The 21444-nt window shown below is 43.5% G+C and overlaps 1 protein-coding gene across 1 annotated transcript in view; it reads right to left on the reverse strand.

Moving 5' to 3' along the window:
* Pfdn1 (prefoldin subunit 1) overlaps positions 1–21444 on the reverse strand; it is a 59013-nt gene that overhangs the window by 21337 nt on the left and 16232 nt on the right. Inside the window, exon 3 of the mRNA XM_028886748.1 lies at positions 13816–13900. Coding sequence (XP_028742581.1) covers positions 13816–13900 — 85 coding nt within the window. The remainder of the gene's footprint in view (positions 1–13815; positions 13901–21444) is intronic.

Raw genomic sequence — 21444 nt, forward strand, 5'->3', positions numbered from 1 at the left:
CAGAAGCTTGCCCACAGCAGACACTCATTCAGTTCTCTGGAGTCTCTATTTCACTGCAGTAACCCAGGGCTCAGTGCCTGAATCCTGACACCCCACTTGGGATTCACAATCATCCTCCTGCCTCAGCCTTCCAAGTAACAGTATTAGAAGCATGCACCATCACGCCCTGCTATTCTTTTCTTTTAATTAAGCTAGTTCCATAACTTTATTAATTTGATATTTTAATTAATTTGTTCATTTTGTGTATTCGTGTTTTGTCTGCATTCCACAAGTGTGCCTGGTGCCTGTGGTGACCGTAAGAGGGCACAGGATGCCCTGGGACTGGGCTGTGAGCTGCCATGTGGTCCTCTGGAAGAACAGCCTCTGTTCTTCATCACTTAACCATCTCTCCAGCCCCAAGTTCTGTAACTTTCAATGCTGTCTGTGAGTTCTCAGTTTATGGAGAATCCTTTTGTTGTTGCTGGTCTGGAGTTAGGGACCACTGCCACACTAAGAATGCACTCTAGCCAGGAGCTACACAGCCTGGATCCTCGAGACGATTCTTTTTTAAATGTTTTATTTTGAAGATTCTTATTTTATAGGCTCAAGAGTTTTGCCTAAATGTTAAACCTACAGGCATTACTTGTGTGCCTGGTACCTGCAGAGGCCAGAAGAGGGTGCTGGATCCCCAGGAAATGAAGTTACAGATGGCTGTGAGCTACCATGTGGGTGCTGGGAACTGAGCCAAGCCATCTGGAAAAGCAGTACACCTGCCTTCTTAACCACTGAGCAGCTCTCTAGCCCTAAGACAATCCTCCTCCTTATTTTTTTTTTTAAATTGTATTATATCCACTTGGGAGAACTACGTAAGCCGGGTTAGCCCAAAATTCACTGTACAGTCCAGGCTAACTTCAAAATTGACTGTCCTGCCTCAGTTTCCTTTTAAAATTAGTTTTGAAACTTCAAGATTGACCAGGAAACACCGGTGTACAGGTTAGCAATATCTGCTCCTATGAACACGTGGAATAACTACAGTGGCTCACCTCTGTGAGCCCAGGGCACGTGGGACAGTGTGTGCAAACCACCGCGAGTGAATCACACTGGCACAGGAGCAGCTGCCTACTCAGAATCAGCGCTCAGAGTGAGTGAAAGTGACGGTGGGTGCCTGTTTCCTTTGAACTCCAACTCCCCCCAGACCTTCCCACTATACATGGCAGGGCCCCCATCATCTGTGATTTAAGTCCCCTGCTCCGCCTCAGCCCCCTCCAGCTGTGGAGATGAGACCGCCAGCCCTAACCTGATGGCACTGTGCTGTTTACTGCCTGCTCTATCCCAGTCGTCAGTGACACTTCCCCCAGAGAGCTCAGATCTGTACAAAGTTCCGGTTTATCAGCTGGCACTGTACCACATGTCTACAGTCCTACTCGGGAGGTAGAGACTGAAGGATCAGGAGCTCATTTCTTCCTCAGCTACACAGCGAGGCAACCACAAAACCAAACCAAAAAATTCCACCAGGCCTTAAAGGATGGAGAATGTCTCCATCTCATAAACCCGTCCCAGACCCTCTCCAACAAGAGAACGAATGTAAAATGCAGGAGGAAGAGATGATTCCAGGATCACAGGGCAAAATTCCAGCCATGACTGGCTCCTCTCTTTCATACTTAAGACACAATCGTCTTTTCTCTGCCTTCAAATTTATCCACTTGACTACGTGTACAGCCACCGCCAGAGCCCAAGAGGCCAGCACCTCCCACCTGGATGACGCAGAAGCCTACAGCAAACTATTTACTGAAGCGAGCAGGGAGGGAATTTAAGAGACGAGTAAAAGCCGGGCATGGTGGAGCACACCTCTAATCGCAGCACTCGGGAGGCAGAGGCAGGCATGGAGGCCAGTCTAATCTACACAGTGAGTTTCAGGAAAGCCAGGGCTACATAGTGAGAGTCTGTGCCCCCCCCAAAAAAAAGAGAGAGAAAGGAGAGAGGGGGGTTTGTAAACGCAAGCACAGCCTGCAGTATCCAAGGACTCAGAGTGCAAAGCTTCACACGAACATCAGGCTTCTCTCAGACATGCCCAAGTCCTCCGTCCAAAAAAAAAAATCTGTAAAAACCACCCATTTTCTGGCTCTGGTATTCAAGTGATCAAACTCAGACACTAGCCCACTCCAGATCAAAACAGGAATTATGCAAAGAAAAGGATTTCAGATGAGACTTTAGTAACCTGAGAATATGAAAACCCAAGGATGTCCTCAGTCAGTTAAGTCAAGAGAAAATGTAGAACACCAGAAGCATAACAAAGTCTTCCTGGTTTTCACACACTCCACCTCTGTGACACACAGAGGGGACAGGAGAGGCATCTACGGATCCTTCAACAGCTTCACAGACACGCAGACTGCTGGATCTCCTTGACCGAATTATTTCAATTAGAAGTGGAGACCAGAGACCCAGACAAAGCCAGGCACAGCTTTCCACTGGGGCTGTCTCTGACTCTTTTACTGGCTCTTGGGCCCCTACTCCGCATACTGGGTTGCCTTGGCCAGCCTTAATACAAGGCCAGGTGCTTAGTCTTACTGCAACTTGATGTGCCCTGACTGTCGGTATCCACGGGAGGCCGGCCCTTTTCCAACAGGAAAGGAGGGGTGGACTGGAGTGGGGGGCACTGGGGGGGGAGTGGGGGGAGAGGAAACTCACTGGAATGTAAAATTAATTAAGTGCTCTAAAAAAAATAGCTGAAAAGAAAATCAAATGCAGGATGGGCCAGCGAGATGGCTCAGTGAGGCAAGGAGCCTGCTGCAGGGCCTGGGTTTGGTCCCCAGGGAGGACAGAACTGACTCCTCTGTCAAGTTCTCCTCAGATGACCACGGGTGAACGACAGCAAGCAGGACCTGTGCTTGATCACACACAAACACATACAAAATAAATAATGTTTACACTTTTAAATACAATGCAGGTGTACTAGAGTCACGTGAGTGGTTAACTTCTTTTTAAACAACCCGACTCGAAACACCTGGTTAGGACCAAGTACATTTCTTTTTCATCTGCCTGCCAGCTTTCTCTCTCCACACACGCGCTCCCTCTCTTGCAGAACATGCCCACTATCGAGAGCCCTGAGCACAAGACCACGACTGCATGGCTAGTCTCTAGCACGAAACTGAGTCACGGCACGCTCTCTGAGCCCCTAGGCTCTGGCTCTCGCTGTAAACAGACGTGAGAATACAGCCCTATGGGGTTGAGACCGGAAGAGCGCTCAGTGTTTCTGTGAGTATTTTAAACAAACAAACAAACAAACAAACCCATTCAAAGAGAACGGTGCCAGGTTCCCTAGAGTGACCTAAACTGCACACTACACACTGTAGCTGGTCGGCAAAGGTCTTAGGACTCCCTCCGCTTGCTTGTTATTTTTAGCAAGCTAGTGGACACCGCCTTACAACTAAAGCAGCCTGGAACAGCTAAGGGGAGGGGAGGATCAGAAACGACCAGCAAAAAACAACAACCAAGTCACCACTTCCTCCATCCATAAGAAAGAATCATTTTCCACATCATTACAGCATCACACAGTTTGACCCCTTGGAGTCAGTCACATATAAAAACAGCATTTCAGAATAAAGCACCAGTGGAAACTGATAAGGCTTCCTGAACTGAAATACTGTTCCACGCTCACAAGTATTTTCTTAAAAACAAAAGCAGAGGTCGGGCGTGGTGGCATATCAAAGCGAATCAAAGGTATGTGCATATATAAAATATCTGTAATGTGTATTTTACAGATAGATAAATAATAAGAGTTGTCTAGTTAAAAGGAACAGTCCTTTTGAACTCTTTACATCTAAATTCTTCTCAGACCAAAAATATTTCTACTGAGGATATGAGATATACCAAGTTTCTACTTGGCCAACTTTACACACACACACACTGAGGCACTGGGAATAATAATGATACAGGGAACACTTGATGAAAACAAGAATATCTGTGGGCTTTGAGAGACCTATGTCTACACCACTTCTGAAGGCTACAGCAGGTGACCCTGAGCTACATTACTCCTTATGACATCAGGACACAAGGATCACAGAGTTCATCAACTTGGGGTTTCCACCCACCAGGCTCTTTTACACTTATATCTTAAATAATCAAAAACTATTTTAAAATGAACACCCACTTTTGTAAATGCTGAGAATGTAAATGAACTCTACCAAGAACTAGCCAGCCGCATCTGAAATCTCAATGTACGAAGCACCAGAAGACATCACATAGTCCAAAATTCCAAGTGAAAACAAAGGACTTGGCTGGAAACTCAGCTTTTGCATTTTTTAAAAATAAAAAAAGAAATCTAGCCGGGCAGTGGTGGCGCACGCCTTTAATCCCAGCACTCGGGAGCAGAGCAGCAGATCTCTGTGAGTTCGAGGCCAGCTGGCTACAAGTGAGTTCAGGAAAAGGCGCAAAGTACACAGAGAAACCTGTCTCGAAAAACCAAAAAAAAAAAAAAAAAAAAAAGAAATCTAGCTATAAGTGCCTTGTTATCTAGCTACTACTGAAAGCTAGAAGTTTGTAGTTAATTTTGACACATTTTCTATTTCTTTCCAGGACTCAAATTCTGCTGGGGGGAAAATCAAGGGTAGGGTCAAAAAAAAAAAAAAAAAAAAAAAAAGAAAGAAAAGAAAAAGGCCCCCTCCTCAGCAAGACTGTGACATAAGCTGCCCTGCACTTTGAGCTCTCTAAGGAGAAGAATGGACTGTCTGCTAGAACGTCTATATGATGTGATATAAGGACAAACCAGACAGAAGGAGAGTCAACAGTCACCTCCAATAGCATAACAAAACCTCACACACACTACGCAGAAGAAACAAGGGAAAAAAGAATATAGAGTAATTTTGTTTATAAAGTCCAATAAGAGGTTAAGTTACAGTACTTTTAGGACACATTGACAGGTAACAATACTAAAATTTCTATTCTATGTGTATGGGTGTTTTGCCTCGATGTCTACCTGTGTCCCATGTACATGCCTAATGCCCACAGAAGCCAGAAGGGGCTCCAGATCCCCTGGAACTGGAGTTACAGACAGCTGTGAGCTGCCACGTGGGTGCTGGGAATTGAACCTGGGTCCTGTGGAAGGGTAGCCAGTGCTCTTAATGGCTGAACAACCTCGCTGGGCCATAAAGAGTGAAACAGTTGGGGCTGAAGAGACGCTCAGGTGTTAAAAGCACTGACTGCCCCTGCAGAGGACCCAGACTGATTCCCAGCATCCCGAAGTGCCTGGAATCCCAGCTCCAGGGGATCTGACACTGGCCCCCTCGGGCACCTGCACTCCCATGTACACACACACACACACACACACACACACACACACACACACACACACACACACACACACACACACACACACACACGCTGACACACACACATACATAAATCATTTAAAATAAAACTTAAAAATTTGTTTTAGATTTTTTTTTTTAATTTATCTTATGTGTAGGAATGTTTTGCATGTGCTCATGTATGTGAACCACATGCATGCCTGGTACCTTTGGAATTTGGAAAAGGATGTCAGACCCCTAAAACTGAGTTTGGATGGTTGAGCTGACATGGGTACCGGGAACTGAACCTGGGTCCTCTGCACGAGCAGCCAGTGCTAGGCCATCTCTCCAGCCTCAAAATAAATCTTTTTTTTTTTTTTTTTGGTTTTCCGAGACAGGGTTTCTCTGTGCAGTTTTGATGCCTGTCCTGAATCTTGCTCTGTAGGCCAGGCTGGCCTCGAACTCACAAAGATCCTCTTGGCTCTGCCTCCTGAGTGCTGGGATTAAAGGCATGCGCCGCCACCGCCCAGCAAAATAAATCTTTTTTGAAAAATGAAATGGTTACCTCAAAAGTTAGGGTAGTGAAAATAATTAACTAATTAATTTTTTTTTAAAGTCAGGCATGCTGACACATGCCTTTAATGCCAGCACTGGGAGGCAGAGGCAGGTAGATCTCTTGAGTTCTAGACCAACCTTGTCTAACAGAGGAGCTGGACAGACAGAGCTATGTAGAGAAACCTTGTCTTGAGAATAAAAGGGGGGAAGAAAGGTAAGATAGTGACCAGGCATGGTGGCGCACACCTTTAAACCCTGAACTCAAGAGGCAGAGGCAGGAGGATCTCTGTGAGCTTGAAGCTAGCCTGATGTATCTATAGCAAGTTGCAGGCCAGCCAGGGATATAAAGTGAGACCCTGTCTCAAAAAGAGTGGCAGCTGCCTGTGGGGAGGGGGCAGAGGGGAATGGCAGTGTAACAGGGGGTGAGAAACCAACATTCTGGGTGTCTTGTCCATATTTGATTTCTCAGCTTTTAATTATTATGAGTATTGTGAGTATTATTGTAAGTATTATGAGTATTCTTAAACTATATTTAATACATATTTCTTTGAATTCCAAATCTCATTACAAAATAAATAGACTAAAACTGTAATGGATTCTAAACTGAGTTATGCAAGCAGATGAACTGGGTAGAGTCTAGGCCTAAGTTTTGTGTTGGTTTTTTTAAAGAATGATTTGATTTCTAATTGTGGGGGTGGGGAGGGGGTGTGCGTGTGAGTGCAGGTGCTGAGAGAGGCCAGAAGTCTCAATGCCCTTGAGTTGCAGTTACAGGCAGTTGGGAGAGGCCTGACCAGGGATCTGAACTCAGGTCCTGAAGGGAAGGGCATGCTCTTCAGCACTGAGCCATCTCTCCAGCCCTCATGCTCTATGTTTTTAAAACATTCCAAGGACCTCCAAAGACAGGTCCCATCACACAGCCAGTGCCAGCTCAAAAATGAGGTACTTACAGCAAAAACTGGACGTCCATCCAAATGCCACCTGTGCTCTGGAAAACATGACCCTCAACGGGATGGGAAGAGTACAATTTCCTAAACTGTGGAATTCCTCCAAAATATGTTCTCATCGGGGATGAGAGCTAAGCCAGCTGCAGTATCAGACACCTCCTATCTAGTTCACGCATCACTTTTCTTCAGGATTTAGTAAAATGTTTTGGATTTTACGTGTAGCCTGGGCTACGGAGTATTGCAACAACCCTAATATTGCAACACTCTGCCTCGGAGACGGCACTAAGCCGAGGGCCAGAGGCCTGCATCTCCTCACTGCTTCTGTCACCGCTGAGCTAACCAGGGCGGTGGAAAGGGTGGTAACCCTGGTGGAGAGGGAAGGAAAAGGCGGCGCAAAAGAGCATACAGATGTGCCTAAAAGCGGAAAGCGAGCATAGAGAGGGTCCAGCCTCAACAGTCCACACAACCAGAGACCCTGAAAGAGCACCTGGGAAACACAGAAAAGCACAGAGACACATTTACAACAATTAGATTGACAACTCCGACGATGGATGCCAGAAACCAGTGGAGTGTTACCTTAGAAGGGCTGAGAAATCCCTAAAAATATCAAATGTGTGCTCTGAGGTGTGCAAGCAGTAACCATGGACACTCACACCTGCAACAGTCTGTAAGTCCCACTGTCCACTAGACTGACGGATGAAAGGTATATTCCTCAATACACTCAGAGAAGGAGATCCCACCAATCTCTCATCACTAACTGAGTAAGAGAAGAAAAATCAGAAGCAGAGAGAATTACTACAGTTATTACAGTTAGTGTGAGTCTGTTCAGGTGCACAAGTGGACTTCAGGACGCAGGGACAGACTATTAATATGTGCAGTTACAAAGGACCTAAGAAACAGGCCAAGGTAGTGCACGCCTTTAATCCAGCACCTGGGAGGCAGAGGCAGGAGGATCTCTGTGAGTCTGAGGCCAGACTGGACTACAGAGTGAGTTCCAGGACAGCCAGGACTACACAGAGAAACTCTGTTTCAAAAACCCAAACCCAAACCAAATCAAAGGGGAAAAAAAAAAAAAAAAAAAAAAAAAAAAAAAAAATAAGGATTTTTTTTTCCCCCAGGAAAAACTGCTTCAGGAAAGAAAAGGAGAATGTAGTGGCTGATGTTAAAAACAGGGTTCATTGGCCAGGCATTGGTGGCACACACCTTTAATTCCAGCACTTAGGAGGCAGAACTAGGCGGATCTCTGTTGAGTTCAAGGCCAGCCTGGTCTACAGAGCGAGATCCAGGACAGGCACCAAAACTACAGAGAAACCCTGTCTCAAAAAGCAAAAAAATAAAAAAAAAGAGGCAGAGGCAGAGGCAGGTAGATCTCTGTGAGTTTGAGGCCGGCCTGGTACACAAAGAAACTCTGTCTCGAAAAACAAAAATCAGGGGTTACAGACAGAGATGGAAAGTGAAGGCATCTCATGTCACTGTTTTGTGGCTAGTGCATTTCTTTTATTTACTTTTTTAAAATACAATTATTGAAAGAGCGAGTGTGTGCGAGTGTGAGTGTGTGTGTGTGTGTGTGTGTGTGTGTGTGTGTGTGTGTGTGGAGGTCAAGCGGACAACTTTGGGCGCTGGTCTCTGGTGCCCTGGGTGGATCCCAGGAACTGTCACCTGACCCAGGAACAGTCACCTCTACTCTCTGAGCCACCTCACTGACCTCGTCTAACACCCAAGGTCTCCTGCAAGCCTGCGTTGGACGTGTACACCCTTCTTCAACAGTATATGCTAGCTTCTGTCCGTGTCATGTTGTAGTGCTCGTCGGGATACTTCCGACGTCCTCACTCATTATTCTGCTACTGGTGATCTAAGCTCGGCAGCAAGCTTTTTCAGAGTTTAGATTTATTTATTTTTATTTCCTGTACATGAGGCTTGTGCCTGGCGTGCATGTATGTGCACCACCTTTATGCGGTGCGTAAGGCGGCCGTTTAGAGTTACAGACAGGTGCTGGAAACTGAACCTGGTTCCTCTGCAAAAGCAGCAAGCGCTCTTAACTGCTGAGCCAAGATTGGTGACCTTTGATATCGCTAGTCTTAATTGTTTAGGACACTACAAACGATGTCCACATAAGATGGCAACTGTAACTGATAACTGTTGTTCACTGGCAACAGTGAAGAGAGAGAGGAGTGCCTGGACAAGGGCCTGAGCACAGCTGTACATCACAGCTGTCCCAGATGGCCCGTCTCTGATGGACCCGGACAGGGTAAACTGAAAGGACTCATCGTCCTCGAGGCCATTAGGAGCACGGGTAGTTCGCAGGAGAAAGCTGAAACATCAAGGTTACCCGAAGTCTGCAGGCTGGCTGGGGACAGAGCTCGGCTGGCAGTGCTTCCCTACCACTCACAGCGTCCTGGAATGGATCTCCAGCACAGCGTAAGCCAGAACACATAAAACTGGATGTGGTGGATAAACACGCTGGTAACCTCAGCATTCAGAAGCTCGAGGTTGGGGCTGGGGAGATAGCTCAGAGGTCAAGAGCACTTGTTCTTTGCACAGGACCTGGGTTCAAATCCCAGCACCTACATGGCAGCCCATGACCATCTGAAACCCCAGTCCCAGGGGACCTGACACCTCTTCTGTCTTCCTCAGGCACCAAGCACATGCATATGCTGTACATACACATATGCAAGCAAAACATCATACACATAAATTAAAACTAATAAAAACTTCAAAAAAAGAAGTTCAAGGTTGCTGTCAGCTATACAGTGAATTAAAGGTTAGCCTAGGCTACTTGACTCAAAAAATTGCTACATTGATTGGCTCTTAAATGTGACACACGATCCTGTCTGAAAGCATTCTGCCTACAGCAGAACTTTCTTACAGAACTAGAGTGCTGAGTTTATGCTGTTTATGAACCCAGGGCTTTGGGTATGCTTGGCAAGCACTCACTCACTCACTCTATCCACTGAGCCCTAATATGGCAAACTTCATTGTCTCTCAAAGTTGCCACAGCCACCCCAACATTCTGCAACCACCACCCTGGTAGTCAGCAACCATCTACATTCAACACAGACCTTCCGGCATGAAAAAGAGTCACTCACCAGAGGTTCAAATGATCACTCACACTTTCCTGCAACAGAGCATTTTTAAATCTTCTTTTAAAATTTATTGATCTTATGTGGTATGGGTGTTTGGCTTGCATGGATGTCTATGTGCCTAGTGACAACAGAGGTCAGAGGGGGTCTAGAACTGGAGTTACAGATAGTCGGCAGCTGTCATGTGGGTGCTGGGAACCCACACTGGATCCTCTGCAGGAACAAGTGCTCTTAACCAATGACGTGTTTTTCCAGCCCTGATAAAGCATTTTAAAAGTTAAGGCATACGCATTTTCTAAATAAAATGATATAAGATGCTAGTTATGGTAAAGTATGATACAAACACAACTCTCATAGGCACTGGGAAACAAAAACAAAATGATCATTTTAACCTTTATAATATATGCTTAATAATATATGCTTTATTGTTACCAAAATCTGGGAAATCTTCAAGGCCTGTCTGTATGCTAATGCAGACATAAGGCTCCGGCAATAATTGAATGTAGAGGTAGTAAGAGCCAGCAACAGTGGGAGAAATGGGAATTAAGAAATCAAATGCAGGGCTGGAGAGATGGCTCAGAAGTTAAGAGCACTGGCTACTCTTCCAGAGGTTCTGAGTTCAATTCCCAGCAACCACGTGGTGGCTCACAACCATCTGTAATGAGATCCAGTTCCCTCTTCCAGCCTGAAGGCACAATACTGCATGCATAATAAATAAATATATCTTTAAAAAGCAGGCGGTGGTGGTGCACGCCTTTAATTCCAGCACTTGGGAGGCAGAGGCAGGCAGATCTCCAAATTCAAGGCCAGCCTGGTCTACAGAGTGAGTTCCAGGACAGCTAGGGCTGTTACACAAAGAAACCCTGTCTTGAAAAACCAACCAAAAAAAAAAAAAAAAAAAAAAAAAGAAAAGAAATCAAATGCAAATTTACATTATTAAACCAGAAAGCTATCAACAATTATCAAGTGACATAGAACAATGTTTTATTTTTTAATGTATGGTGTATATATGTATTATGTATAAAAATATTTACACTGAACGAAGTTTAAAATAAGACATACCAAACTGTGCATGTAACAGAGGAATACAGGAAAGCAAGAAGATTATTTTTTCATATTTAATTTTTTTCTGTTGTTTGAATTTTTTGCCTTTTTAGTGTAGACATATTATTTTTATAATATAAATAACATGCAAAACTAAAGATCTGAGAAGGAAATTAACTTCCTAGAGTAGATGATTTAGCCCTGGTAGTTTTCTGTAGCTTTAATCAGCCTTTCAGATAGGCCCCATGGCCCTAACTTGCTTCTAAAACACAAGCTACCCAGCAGTGTCTGGGAGATTGAAAGGAAAGCTCTGCAAGTAAACTCCCTAGTGCTCATTACAACTGGGCAGTGAGCTGGCATCACCTGTGGTGATTTTACCTTGGTAACCTGTGTGTGTGAGAGAGAACGAGAGAGACTGAATGCAGAGGCACACAGAGGCAAGAGGAGGGCATTGGATCTTCTAGATCGGGAGCTTTGGGTGGTTGTGAGCCACTTGCCGTGGGTGCTGGGACTGAACAGAGGCGTCCTGCAGGAGCTGCCCATGCTCAAACTCACGAACATCCCTCAGCCTCCTTGGAAAACGTTTAAGTATAAAAGCTAATGGTGCGCACGCTAATCCACACTCGGAAGAGCACGATCTTGATTAGCCACTGGCTACAGTATCAAAAAAGCTACACAGAAAACGGTTAAGAGCAGAGGGTATACCACCTGCCACACAAGCCTGGCCACCTGAGTCTGAACCCCAAAACCCACAGAACCATTCTCAAAGGCTGCCCCTGATCTCCACACAAGTGTCATAGTACACACACACACAACAATAAACAAACAAACAAACAAACAAACAGACAATCAGATAAATTCTGCACAAAATAGTTAACATATACTTATCATTTATTCAACCCGGGCCAGTGAGACAGCTCTGCAGTTAAAGGCACTCGCCAACAAGCCTGACGACCTCAGTTCAAGCTCTAGGTCCCTCAGGGCAAAGGAGACAACCGACTCTTGAAGGTTGTCCTCTGACTTCCACACACAAGCCATAGCATGTGCATGCCCCACCACCACACAAAGAAATAAATATAATTTTGAAAGAAAAAAAATCATCTTACCCTTATGCCGTAAGTCATTTCCTTTACAGTAACCACCTAATATATAGTTTTACATAACATTTCAAACACTCAAAAGCCAAGAGTGTCGGCACATACTTGCAATTTCAGAACTTAGGAATCAGAGACAGGAAGATCAGAAGTTCAAGGTCATCTCTGGCTACATAGCAAGTTAAAAGTCCAGTATGGACTAAACCAAACTCAGTCTCAAAAGCCAAAACACAACAAAATTTAGACACGTAGCAGTGGCTTTGGTTCTGGTTTGTTTCCATAAAACAATTAACCAGATGGGGCTGAGGAGCTGGCTCTGTTGGCAAAGTGTCTGCCACACAAGCATGAGGACCTGAGTTCGGATCCCCAGCACCCATGGAAAGAAGCCAAGTGTGATGGTGTCCACCGCTAACACCAGAGCTGAGAAGGCAGACGTGGATTCCTGGAGTGGCCGGCCAGACAGTCTAGACAAATCAGTGAGCTCCAGGTTCAGTGAGAGACTCTGCCTCAAAAACTAGAGAACGACAGAGAATGTTGTCCCCAGGCCCCACATGCACACAAACACATAACACAAACACACATGCACATGAACACATAATACACACACACACACACACACACACACACACACACACACACACAGAGGAAAAAAATTGTACTCTGCTGTTTATTCATCAGAACGATTTCTAGATTTACTCAGCTGCAAAAAACAACTTTTTTGTTTAACCTATATGAAATAGTTTCATTTGGGTTTTTTTTAAATACTTTTGGTTTTTTCTGAGTGAAACCAACAGAAAGGATATCTACTCTAAAGCAGCTGCAAGGCATAAAGGCAACAGATGAGGTTACAATAGGCTGATGGGGTTTTCCTTTATAGTTTTTGTTTTGTTTTATTTTTACATTGCATCTTTCCAAGCCACTAATATATCAAGTTAGTTTAAGCTATCAGTTAAGCTAAAGTAAGTCTAAAAAGATACTCCCAGGCCATGACAAACCAGTGCCCTGAGAAATCCCCACAGACTAGAGAGGATGTTTCCTCAATTCAGCAGAGGACTGAATCACATTCTAAACCACTGCCTCAACAGTTCTGACAGAAATTAGATCACGCGACCTATGAAATCATGGTGTGTCCACCCTGACCACAGGAAATCTTGGTGCCTAAGAAACAGCCAATTTTTGGGTCTAATCTAACCTCTGTGATATAGAGGACAGACCCTTCACCAAAGCCCCAGAAAAAAAAAAATCCCATCAAAGGTCTCAACACATAAGGAAACTGTAATAAGCTTGAGTTTCCCAGCACTTTCCTAATCTATTATCGTTTACCCAAGTTTTAAAGTTGTTTGTTTTCCTTGAAGGAGTACACACCACCCCTCAGACTGTTTATTAACTATGGCTCCCTACTTCATGACTGTCTAAAACCCCAATCTAAGACAAAAGAACTGCATGTAAAAGAGACAGTCTAGCAAGCCCCCCAGCAGCTGTTAACTACTGCCCACTAGTCTGCCCCTCTGACACAATCTACTATTTAAACAATGAAGCACTCTTTTGTCTATGGCTTTTTTTTTTCTTAAAGAAACTGTCCAGTAAAGGGCAATGGAGAAAATACATTTAAATCAACACCTTATCTTTAAAATTGCCCACAGTTTAAAAAAAAAAAAAAAAAGACAGTTTGTTTCTTATCTTCAAATACTGCCATGAATATGGCTGTTCCATGGTTTTAACACAATTAAAATAAATTAGATAAAACGGAAATATGACCTAAACTGTCAGCCATGTGTTTTCATTTAATATGACACATGGGGTCATCACTTCTTTCCCCTACAAGTTGACATACCTCCAGCTCTTTAATTTTTTCTTCTGCTGTTTTCTGTTTTTCTAACAGCTGGTTGTGAATTACTTCCTTGGATTGTAAAATAAACCTAGAAAACAAAACAGTTGAAAATTAAGCCACATGGCCACTGTATTCAAAAATCAATAGTTACACGCCACAGATATTAACAAGACAAAAGGATGAGCTCTAGATTCAGGGGGGAACAAAACAAAACCTGTTACATTAAATACTTTGGAAACCATGATGGTTTTTAAGCTTTCTTGGCCAAGGAAAAATAAAGAGTTAAAAGCACATTCTGCTTTCTTATTTAAGAGACAATCTGACATTGAAAATATTTCCAGATAGAAAAATATGGCGAAAGCATCAAAAACAAAAAAACCATCATAAAGTCAACATATAAGCTACCAAAACTTCCGGTAACTTGAGCTGTCTAACTTTTGTGTAGACTTTTTAAAGCAGTATTTGTAAATTGCAGCGTCCTTCCATCTCCTTGGTTTTTTGTAACAGCAGTAACTCATGACCTTTTAAAGTCACAATCAAGTACTGTGTTAAGATCAATGCCTTAGTGTCTCTATGAGCTCCTCACACAAAGGCATTCTATAAGCCTGCCTGTCTTTTATTATTATTCCCAGAGTGTGTAATACCTCTGAAAAGCTCAAAATGCACAAACACAAAGTTTTAACTTTTTCCATTTCACAGTCGGGCACATTATTTACCACTGCTGAGGATCCAAATATGGGGAAGCTTTATGTATTAACACTGAATCTGTTTTGGGGCGTTATGTTCCTAATTCCTGCTGCAGGGAATGGAAGAACTAACCGTTTCACTGCCTCAAGTAAGAGAGTTGAAAGAAGCATTTCTCTTCTACTGGAACCACGGAAAAACCCCAGTTACTCAAATCACTTTCAGGATTGTTTAACTGGGCCAAAATGGATTCCAAGTAACAATTGCAATTACTTAAGAGCATGATTTCACCTCTTTGCATTTAAGGATTCAGCAGCAAAGAACTAAACATTCTTTTTAATAAAAAAGTCAAACAAATCAAGGTAACCACATGTAATTTTCTCTGCCAACTTCAAAGAAACATCACTGTGCCTAGGTGGGACCTCACCAAGAAGCCCTATGATCGTGGCTACTAGACAGTGAAAGGAGACTACCAGGCAACTAGAGATCTGACACCGAGAAAAACTGTTTCTTCTTCTCCTTCGTGAATACACCTTACCATGCATATCAATGCAATCCCATGAACTCTTTATCATGTCACTAATTGCCCATATATCTTTTTTTTTAATTTATTTTACTTTTATGTGTATGAGTGTTTTGCCTGTGTGTCTCTGTGTACACTGTATATGTGCCTGGCATCCGTGGAGGTTAGAAGAGGACATTGGAGCCGGGCGGCGGTGGCACACGCCTTTAATCCCAGCACTGGGAAGGCAGAGCCAGGCGGATCTCTGTGAGTTCGAGACCAGCTGGCTACCAGTGAGTTCAGGAAGACGCAAAACTAACAGAGAAACCCTGTCTCGAAAAAAAAAAAAAAAAAAAAAAAAGAAAGGACATTGGATGCCGAGAACTGCAGGTAAAAATGGTAGTGAGCTACCATGTGGTGCTGGGAAATGAACCAGGGTCCTCTGTAAGAGCAACAGGTGCTCTTAATGGCTGAGCCACCTCTCTAGTCCCCAGGTCAGCTATCTTTTCTTTCTTCCTTCCTTCCTTCCTTTTTTTCCTTTTTGAGACAGGGTTTCTCTGTGTAGTTCTGGTGCCTGTCCTGAATCTTGCTCTGTAGCCCAGGCTGGCCTCAAACTCACAGAGATCCACCTGGCTCTGCCTCCCGAGTGCTGGGATCAAAGGCGTGCGCCACACCGCCTGCAGTTCAGCTATCTTAACTATTTTTGTTTATTGTGTCCTGGAAAGACTGTTCACACTCATAAAAATTGATTAATTGTAGGTCTTTCCCTATAGAACCTATCATGTCTAAACGTTCTTACTGGATCCAAAAGACAAGTGCTATTTCAGATAAGCCTGTATCACACTGAAGGGAGTTTTCACTCAGAATCTGGTGACGTTGCTCAGGAAGTGCTCTTCTGAACTGCACTGGGTCTTAGTGACAGGACATGACAAGCATCACACAAGGCAAGGTCCAGGAGCTGCCAATCACGACATTCATGCCCCATTTTGCTAATTAAAGTCATTTAGGCATGGAAGTAATTTTCAAAGTAAAATACACATTTTCAAACAGCACTGGTTGTCTACCATTGAGTAGAATTTCAAATCATAGGTCTGGGAAATTTTCAAGGCTAAGATTAGAGGTCATTACTTTATGTGGCCTTTAAAAAGAAAGTTATCTGAACAGATACTAAATCCCTTGAGCAGAAAATAAAGTCACTAGAAAGCAAGAACAGTAAACAACAGAAACATGTTGTCCATGGCCACACATACCTAAGGTCGCTATGTTAGCCAGGCCAACTTCACAGGTCAGACCCAGCCAATCTACTACTGTGAGCCTAAAACATCTCGGCCATCCAGATTTTAAACAAGATGAGAATTTTCTAAGCCCAAATGTTTGCCTAAAATGGTTGTTACGTAAAAAATTCATATACAAAATGTATGGAAAGTTTTTTGAGCCCTCAATTCAAACAGTGCTGCGAATACTCTACTCTATACAACTATTAGAAAGATCTCCAAAAGGCTAAGATTTTTGAAAAGTCCTTAGGAAATAATTTATCTATGATCTAAGAGGCAGTGAATAATTTGGAGACAATGTATCTTATTATTACATGTCTTATTATCACAAGCATTAAACACAGTTTCTAAAAGAGAATCTCACAGAGATACTGCCCAATTGTTTCTATAAACAAATAAGTAAAGATTCTGGAGTTGAAGCTGGGTGGTGGTGAACACCTTTAATCCCAGCACTTGGGAGACAGAAACAGACAGATCTCTGTAAACTTGAGGCCAGTCTGGTCTACATAGTAAATTCCAGGACAGCCAGAGCTACACAGTGAGACCCTCTCTCAAAACAAGCAAACAAAACAAACAAACAAAAAAGAATATATTACCAGGAGCTGGAGCAATGGCTCAGTGGTTAAGAGCACTCGCTGCTCTTCTAGAGACCCAGATTTGATTCCTAGCATCCATATAATGAGTCACAACCACCTATAACTCCAGTTCCAGTGGATCTGGTGCCCTCTTCCAAACCCTGAGAGCATCAGACATGCACGTGTGCACATACATACATGCAAGCAAAACACTCATACATTAAAGAAAATAATCTTAAAAATATATACATCCATCCATCTACAGAGGGGCTGGAGAGATGGCTCAGCCATGAAGACAGCACACCAATCTCACAAAGGACTGAGTTTGACTCTCAGCATCCATGTGAGAGAGTTCACTACCACCTGGAAGTCCAGCTCCAGGATCCAACACTTCTGGCCTCTGACACATGTGCACACACACCCCAAAGACACACAAACACAAAATTTAAAGTAATAAAAAATAATCTAAGCTGGGCGGTGGTGGCACACACCTTTAAGGCCAACACTTGGGAGGCAGAGGCAGGCAGATCTCTGAAGTTCGAGTCAGCCTGGTCTACAGAGCGAGTTCCCAGGACAGCCAGGGTCACACAGAGAAACCCTGTCTCAAAAAACACACAAACAACAACAAAAATTGAATCAAAAAAAAAAAAAAAAAAAAAAAAAGCGCCTGTGGGGAGTGAGTGTGCCTCTGTGTGAACAAGCATTCACGTATGAGCAGAGTCATGTCAAGGATGCCAATGCCTCAGATTCATGGGAAGGGCAAGGCTCCCCCTGGTCCAAGAACAACAAATGCTGAGAAATGACCAATCTTTAGCTAAAAACAGTATCTGCAAAAATTGCCAGCCTCAGCCTTCTTCTACTGGACGGCTACATGATGGCCCCCCAACACTTCCCTACAGAGACTCCTACCAAAATCAGATAGCCCACCTCCTCCTTCACGGTGTACATAATGAACACATTTAGTATCCAGCTGTTGGTGCACCTCTATCTGAGAGCACAGCCCGCCCAATCCCAGCTTCACATTAATTGTGCCTGTCTTTCTTAGTCTCCCTTTGCTCCCACTCAGGTTTCCAGCACCCAGGCACATGGGCCACGGCAATAACCATTAGCCAGCTTTCTCAAAGTAGTCAACAACTACAGATCCCCAAATTTGTTAAATTCAAAACTTAACATACAGTTGCTCCTAGTTAGACAAGTGGCACAATTCAAGTTATGCTGTGGAATAATCCCTCTGTACACTGTGAATATGTATTACTCTCACTGGTTAATAAAGAAGCTGATTGGCCTATAACAAGGAAGGATGAAGTTAGATGGGACAATCAAACTGAGGATACTAGGATGAAGAAGGGAGGAGTCAGGGGAGATGCCAGCCAGCCACTGAGGAAGCAGGGCATGTAGAAAATGAGGCAACAAGCCATGGGCCACATGGTGAAGCATAGATAAGAAATATGGGCTAATTTAAGTGTAAGAGTTAGCTAGTAACAAACCTGAGCTATCTGTCAAGCATTTATAAGTAATATTCAGCCCTTGAGTGGCTATTTTGGAACTAGCAGGTGGAAGAGAAACATCCAACTACAAAGTTAACTATAAGAAAGGCTAATAAAACGGACTCTAGGGGCTGACAAGACAGCTCAGCGGATAAAACAAATGCTGTGGGAGCCGAAGGACCTGAGTTTGATCTTCAGAACCCACATGAAGGTGAGGAGAACCAACTCCACAAAGCGGTCTTTTGACTTGCATACTCATGCCATGGCATACACACATGCCCTATCCCCCCATCTCAATAAAAAAAAAAAATGACTACCATAGGAGCTGGAGGGATGGCTCAGCAGTTAAGAGTACTTGTTTTTGGGTTGGGGATTTAGCTCAGTGGTAGAGTGCTTGCCTAGCAACTGCAAGGCCCTGGGTTCGGTCCTCAGCTCTGACAAAAAAAAAAAAAAAAAAGAGTACTTGTTCTTCTAGAGGACTGAGTTATGTTCCCAGCACCCACAATGGCTAACAACCACCTATGATAAACTCCAGAAGATAAAACTCCCTCTTCCAGCCTCTGCAGGCCCCAAAAACATGTGTTATACACATATACACATACATAAATATAAATAAAAACAAAAACAATTAACCTTCTCCTATTTATGTCAAGTAAGAAAAATGAATAATAAAACACACACACAAAAAGGCCTCAAGTTATGTAATGTAGTTAGACCTAGGAGGAAAAAAGAGACAAGGAAAGAAACCATTAAAGAGATCATGAACTTGCACTTTCTAAAACTAATAAACCACCACTCTAGGACACTCAGAGTCCCAGCCAGTTTCGAAAATGAAAACACACAAAGAACTAGACAAAGTATAAACTACTGCAAACCAAAGATAATGACAGTCTTAAGGGCAGCCAGAAAAATGACACATTATATTCAGAGATAAGAATTATAATATAAACCATGTAAGAAGACAATGGCATGACATTTTCAGAGTACAAAAAAAAAAAGTATTAACCAGAGAAGCCCAAAGGCTGGGGACATGGCTACTCAGCAGAGTACTTGCCCTCCTGGCATGTGTAAGACCCTGGGTTCAATCTCCAGCACTTGGAAGAGGGAACGCAATAGGATTATGTTTGAGGACAGCCTGGCACACAGTGAGCTCTAGGCAAACCCTGGCTACAAAGACCCTGTCTGCAAGACAGACAAACTGCACTTCTCCACAACCAGCTAATTCTCAAAGGCACCAAAAATACACACTGGAGAAAAGACAGCCTGTTGAGTAAATGGTGCTGGGAAAACGGGAAATACAAACGCAGCAGATCAGACTCGATTCCTATCTCTTATCCCATACAAAACTGCACCCAAGATCGAGATCAGTCTTAAACTACCTGAGGTAAGCAGAGGGAACATCAAGACACTGTTACAGTTTGGGTGTTCTGGTGGGGGGACTCATACCTGTAATCCCAGCAGTCTCATACAGGAAGATCACTATAAATTCAAAGCCAGCCTAGAATACACAATAAATTCCAGCCTGAGTGATAAGTGGGACATCCTGTCTCAAATAAAAAGAAATAGAGACAGAATGACTTCCTGGACAGGACCGCCTCCCCTCCAACATCATGGGAAACAAGATGCTAGTCCATTAAACTAATAATCATCTGCACAACAAGGAAATAACCAACAGTGAAGAACCAATCTATAGAATGAGATTTTTTTGTTGTTGTTGTTTTTGTTTTTGGAGACAGGGTTTCTCTGTGCAGCTTTGTGCCTTTCCTGGAACTCACTTGGTAGCCCAGGCTGGCCTCAAACTCACAGAGGCCTGGGCTCTGCCTCCCGAGTGCTGGGATTAAAGGCGTGTGCCACTACCGCCTGGCGAGAAAGAATATTTTCAACTGTTATGTGAAAAGGGTCAACACCGAGAATACAGAGAACTGAAATCATCCCCTGGAGCTAGGTGTATAGCTCAGATGGTAGAGCACTTGCCTTTCATGTATGAGACACTGGGTCCAAGCACTATCATCCCATAAACCAGCTTTGGTGCTTATAATCCCTACACTAGGGTAGTGGAAGCAGGGGGATCAGAAGTTCAAGGTCATCCTCAACTACAAAGAGAATTAGGGCTGGCTGCTGAAGGCTGCAGGAATATATCATAAGAACTCAGCTAGTTATGGCAAAGTCACTACCTGGAGGGATCAAGGAATTCCTCCAGAAGAAGCCAAATCCCAAGGAGTTTTTGGTGTTACTTGACTTGTTATATATCAGCTGTATTCTGTTATGAAAATCATGTGTGCCTTCATAGTTTTCCCAATTGACTTTTCCCTAAGAAGGGCTAACATTGTAGACTGATCACTCTCTGGACATACACATTCCAGGTATTTGGAGAACAGCCTCAGGAAAGGCTTTCTCTGGAATCTCCCTTGGCCACTTTCAAGGACTAGCAGTAATAACAGTCCACATGCAAGTCTCCTGATTTAAGGTAAATTCCACAAGGAGACACCACCTAGGTCAGGTGGACGTTAAGTAATAGCTTTACACAATTTAGCTCAGACCCTCCTTTCTTACAGCTTTACTAGCTTTATGGACCTCTAACTCCTTACCTAACCACCTCTAGGAATATTTAGATAACCTTCTGTGCTGACAGCTATGCTCAGCCAGAACCCCAGTTCAAGCCTCCCTGTAATTATCATCATTGGCTGCATCCAGGTCCATCCCCAGATGGGGGAAAGTACCTTATCAGAGTTACTTCTATACCTTCTAAGAACAACAGACTTAAGCATCCAGGCTACCTGTTTGAGAAGGTCTGGCAGATGTACCAATTAAGCTCTACTTCCTCCTTTCCCAAATCTTACCTCTGGTTCCAGATCTCCCTTTAACTATCACCAGAGGCATCTAGCTGTACACAGGTTGCCTAGCGACTGAGCACACTTTCCCCCACCCTGCAGAAAAACAGCAGATAGCTTGGACAGATAGGAGCCACAGGAAAAAAGAAGACAGGTTTTTTCCCATTGACCTAGCAACTTAGAAATTCTTAACATTTTCTACTAATGACATTTAAGAGTTTAATAGTTGAGCACATAAGATCCCTCTTCTTAGATATTACCTGAATTTAGCCTTTAGTT

The sequence above is a fragment of the Peromyscus leucopus genome, chromosome 19, assembly GCF_004664715.2.
Source record: "Peromyscus leucopus breed LL Stock chromosome 19, UCI_PerLeu_2.1, whole genome shotgun sequence".
In the NCBI taxonomy this organism is placed as follows: domain Eukaryota; kingdom Metazoa; phylum Chordata; class Mammalia; order Rodentia; family Cricetidae; genus Peromyscus; species Peromyscus leucopus.